Source organism: Cynoglossus semilaevis, chromosome Z, assembly GCF_000523025.1.
Source record: "Cynoglossus semilaevis isolate Cse_v1.0 chromosome Z, Cse_v1.0, whole genome shotgun sequence".
Lineage (NCBI taxonomy): Eukaryota > Metazoa > Chordata > Actinopteri > Pleuronectiformes > Cynoglossidae > Cynoglossus > Cynoglossus semilaevis.
The window spans coordinates 9,242,072-9,246,658 of record NC_024328.1 but is presented as its reverse complement, the minus strand read 5'-3'; the positions used below and the strand labels follow the sequence as shown (position 1 = coordinate 9,246,658).

At 42.6% G+C, this 4,587-nt stretch overlaps 1 protein-coding gene and 1 long non-coding RNA gene across 2 annotated transcripts in view; one reads left to right on the top strand and one right to left on the bottom strand.

Annotated features, from left to right (window-relative positions):
* The window catches only part of LOC112486480 (uncharacterized), a 10,933-nt gene extending 8,911 nt beyond the window's left edge, over positions 1–2,022 (top strand). Inside the window, exons 2-3 of the long non-coding RNA XR_003048935.1 lie at positions 1,260–1,261; positions 2,011–2,022. This is a non-coding gene — a long non-coding RNA (uncharacterized LOC112486480). The remainder of the gene's footprint in view (positions 1–1,259; positions 1,262–2,010) is intronic.
* LOC103397759 (tricarboxylate transport protein, mitochondrial) overlaps positions 1–4,587 on the bottom strand; it is a 13,019-nt gene that overhangs the window by 2,293 nt on the left and 6,139 nt on the right. The window contains exons 2-4 of the mRNA XM_008336129.3: positions 3,329–3,436; positions 2,770–2,869; positions 854–992 (exon numbers count right to left, since the gene is read on the bottom strand). Coding sequence (XP_008334351.1) covers positions 854–992; positions 2,770–2,869; positions 3,329–3,436 — 347 coding nt within the window. The remainder of the gene's footprint in view (positions 1–853; positions 993–2,769; positions 2,870–3,328; positions 3,437–4,587) is intronic.

Sequence of the window (4,587 nt, the reverse complement as noted above, 5' to 3'; positions counted from 1 at the left end):
GTCAGCGGAAGCAAACCATGTTGCCTTCAGTATTTAGTGTCGGAGAACCGCAGCCTTCTTTACAACGCCCACAATAGGGCTAAAGCGCCACCTGCTGTAAAACGAATGAAATGATTAGTTCAAGATTCGTTCACGACTCGTTTATTTTACTGTTCGAGGTTCAAAGATTCGAATCAATAAAAAGATTCGGTCTTCCAATCACTACACGCCGCCTTAATTGTGCGAAGACAGACTCTTTTTATAATTTAATTTTATTATAATATATATATAATATAATATTATTATAATGTTATTGGCTGCTGCACAGTAAGGAAAGCAGGTTTCCCTGTACAATGAAAATTCTACTTTGCTGTCCACACTGAATGCCAAAGAGTGAGATAAGAAAGAAAAAAAGAAAGAAAATAAATCAGTATATGAAAAAAAAAAAAAAATCTTTTGCTGTGAACGAATCATTAGCTGTGTGGGTACGCTACGGAATCAAGTGTCTACGTACGGGCCAACCCTCTTTCCTCCCTTCTTCCCTTCCTCCCTTCCTCCCTTGCTCCTCCTCCTCCTCCTCCTCCCCACATGTCTCCATTAGCCTCTACTGTATCGTCTGTCTCGAAGGTAAGAACTCATCATTAAAAACACATTTTATTTTATATCACAGGAATCCTTTTTTGTGTGTCTGTCTTAATAGCAATTAAAAACATGGTTTTTCCATTGATATTAGCACTAATGAGGGAGTTTTTTAGAGGGAAAAAATAATTTGAGATACGAGCTCGGTCCTGGAATGGATTATGCTGTAATCTTGAGGTTCCACTGTACTTAATAAATAAATCCATCCATTCAGATGACTGATTTGTTCTGTTACCTTAACAGTTTCCATTGGACAAACAACCAGAACGGCCTCCAACACCCCGGCGCCCAGTCCACACAGCATACCTCTGGTGCCGTCCAGACGACCAGACTCATCCTTTGCATGATTACTGAGGAATTCAAACACTCCGAACCTGAGGAGGCAGAGAACAGAGTCAGCATCTGAACTATGCTGGGGGAAAAAAGGATCTCCTTAGCAACTGAATTGTTAAATGAATTGTCATGAATTATTAATTATCACTACACTTTAAGTTGATTGGAAATAATTCAAACGGATTCAGGTCTTTCAGGTCTGATTCCCACAAGTTGGAGATGTGCCTGTGGCCTTTCTTTTATTGCACTTTGATAACAAAATTGCATCAATAAAAGAGCAGCTTTTAAGGAGGCACCGACTCCTGCAGCCGTGGAGGATGGGCCACAGAGAGGAGAGCGGGGAAAGGTGGTGTCGTCACAAAATGTTGTCAGGCTGTTACAAGCAGGGTTATTTATAGATGAAATTGAATTGTGGTGAAGGCAACATATCCATAACCCCCACTTCCACCCCACCCTCCATCCCCGCTACGTTCGGCAGACGGGCACTTGTTCCTGATGGATGCTCATGTCCTGCCCAGACTGTTTACCTGCCATCGTCACAGGTACGTCTGAGATTCTATCAGATGACATCCCTTCTCTCCTCCATCTGCTTTTCTATAACAACATTTTTTTTCTCCCTTCGTTAACCGTCCACATCTGCTCCTCAATCTTCTTCCACCACGTTTGTTTTGACTCTCAGTACTTGCTGAGGTTTACTTGTTTACAGCACAAAGAGTTTTCACAAGTGCTTTCGCTTGTCCCGAAAATAAATATTCAACTCATTAGAAAGAACGTACTGTCAGCCTTGCTCCTCTAAAAAAAAAAAAAGAAAAAAGAAAAAACAATCCCTAATTTTTCTTCGGTTGTATTTACTGAGCTCTTTGAGTTAGAATGTGACACATGGTGTTTTGGACAACTTTCCCTGGTGAGTCATGGACAGAGGAGCTGGGTCCAATCTTCATTAGCGGCTCTTTCTACAAGGGGATTTCTGCTGATTAGAAAAGTGGGCTGAATAAGGGAAAAGAAAGTCATAACGGGTGATGGGTGTAGATGAGAGCGAAGGGTAAAGGGTAACAAAAGGTCGACTGTGTCTCCTCCACGTCCCTGACATCCCTACGGCACATTTATGGCACTGGATGGAGCACAGGCAATCAGTTAATGGGATGGGAGTGGAAGAGGAGTGAAGAGGGAGAGAGGGAGTGTGACGGGGGGGAGGGAGGAGGAGCAAGGAACAGATCAAACCCAGACGAAGATGTGGTCAGTGGAACTGAGCCAAGGTTTTCTATAAATCACATGGCTACTCAGTGAGTCATGGCATGAGTATTATGGGGTTTATGGAGGATGATAAAAAGGAAGAAAAATAGTTTTTTTCTTACAGCTGTAACAATCAGAACTAAACTACACTTCCCAGGAAACACGCAAACAAATAAATACACTGTAGCCCAAAGAAAGATAGAATAGGAGCCGTAAACAGATAAGAAGATGGTAGTTATACACAACACAAGTGTTGTTCAACTTGTGTGTGTGTGTGTGTGTGTGTGTGTAGACCTGTCTGGAAATAAATGTCACGGATGTGGGAGAAATAATGTAATTATACTAAGGGCTAGAATGGCATTTACTCCGTGCATTATGGGTAATGGACTGAAAAATTGGAGTGTGTGAGTAAATGGGTCCGGTACCACATGGTGTAAAGACAGGAAAAGATGTAAAAAGGTGAAATAGATTAGAACTAATAAACACAAGGCTCAGAAATCATAATCATGTATAAATACAATGGTAGATCGTTAATAACAAATGAGCCCTGACTCTACCGCAGCTGACAGTGTATACAGTACTTGCCTGACAGCAGACTTGGGTATGGATCCATACAGCAGCGAGCTGAGTCCTCGGTACAGACCTCTCACACCATGACTCTGCACAGTCTGCTTCACACAGTCACCTACAGCAGAGGAACACCACAACAGGACACAACAATATGTCACATGGGAATTCTGGAGGTGGACGTTTGGCACTGAATTTAAACTATAAGGTGCATTAATTTCAACATATGATCATTAAAGTCTCTCAGTGTTGTTTGTTTTGACCTCAGTCTTTCGAGGTCAGGGTGAATGATAGTTTTAAAGTCAGTCAGTGGTCTGTGACAAATGCGGTAGAAAAACCCACAACCGGGCAAGAAACGGCTGTCTTAGGCGCTCATTACAGGGGTCTCCAAACATCAGGGCTTCGACCAACATTGCACAGAGAGTGTGTGTGTATTTGTCTGATGTGAGAAACATAAAAGTACCAGAGACAGCCTGTCAGAATCTAGAATGTACCTGGGGATGATGGGTAATGAGATAACGAGCTCCTGAGAGACGAGACGAGGAACAGACAAGCTGAGAGACAGACAGACACTCACCTATCCCTCTGTATTTGGGTGGATTGGCTTTCTCGTCCAGCTGTAACTGTGTTTTGACATACTCTGTGGGGAACGTGATGCAAATCTCTATTCCACCTGCAATTCCACCTGAGAAAAAACATCAGAGGGTTAATGAGCATGAATGACAGAAGATATAGAATATAAAAAAATACACCAAATCTAGCACATATTGCCTGCAGGCACCAGGGGGCGCTATACGCTGTATGAATAACCAGGAGACTTCACTGTGTCATGGATCATTACAGTGACTCCACAAATGGCTTTCCTCCCATAAACATTGAATTTGCTGCTGCCACTGCTGCAGGAGGAGTAAGAGTAACGATCTGGGTGAAGATGAATCAACTCTGCTGCTACAGGTAGTGACTCTGCGCTTTGAGGAATGAGCACAGGAATAAGTCACAACAAAAGGCAGTGAGAGGAAATGTTCCCATGTCTAAGCACTGGACTGAAAGAATTAAAACCTCTTCCTGTCTGCATGAAACCTTGCTTCATAAAGAAGAAAAAAAATACCATAAGCCCTGAAGTGTCCAGATTATTTGTCTCGTTGTTATGATATTTTGATGACCGGGCACCTTCCAGATACTGTATAATAAAGGATTAATGCAACAGTCAAAAACACAGTCACGAACACGGAGGAGGAAGAGGAGGTAGAGGAGAAGAAGGACGAGGAGGAGGAGGGATGGAGAGGAAAGTGGCATTCATTTAATTATGCTCTAAGGCTGCGAGGAGGAGGGGCCACACAACCAAGGCTGCAGCAACACTACATATACAACGTTTTAGACCTAATACATGTACTAGCCATTTACTCTCACCCAAAACATACCGTATGCCTAACCTTAAACCTTACTCTGACTGTAATCTGATCATAATCTTACACTTCAAAACACCGACCAGGTACAGATATTTACTCTCTGCTGTCAGTCTTGGTACCAAAGCTGGTCAGCAATGTGTAACAGAAATCAAATGACTCATTTTAGATTCTCTGATCCAGGATCAGCAGGTCAGTGTTTTTTGAAGAAAGAAAGAAAACAACAAATGAATCTCCTTCATGTGTGTTTACAGACAGAGTTCAGTCCATCTCTGACGGTGGGACAACTACAGGTTTGAACAGAAGATCAATCCTCATCAGATCAGACGCACCGCGCCGATGGAGCAGAGACAGGACATTTGTCTTCTCTATTCCATTTACAGGCTACGGCCTGAACCCTGTTACTGACTCAAACACAACACACTGAACG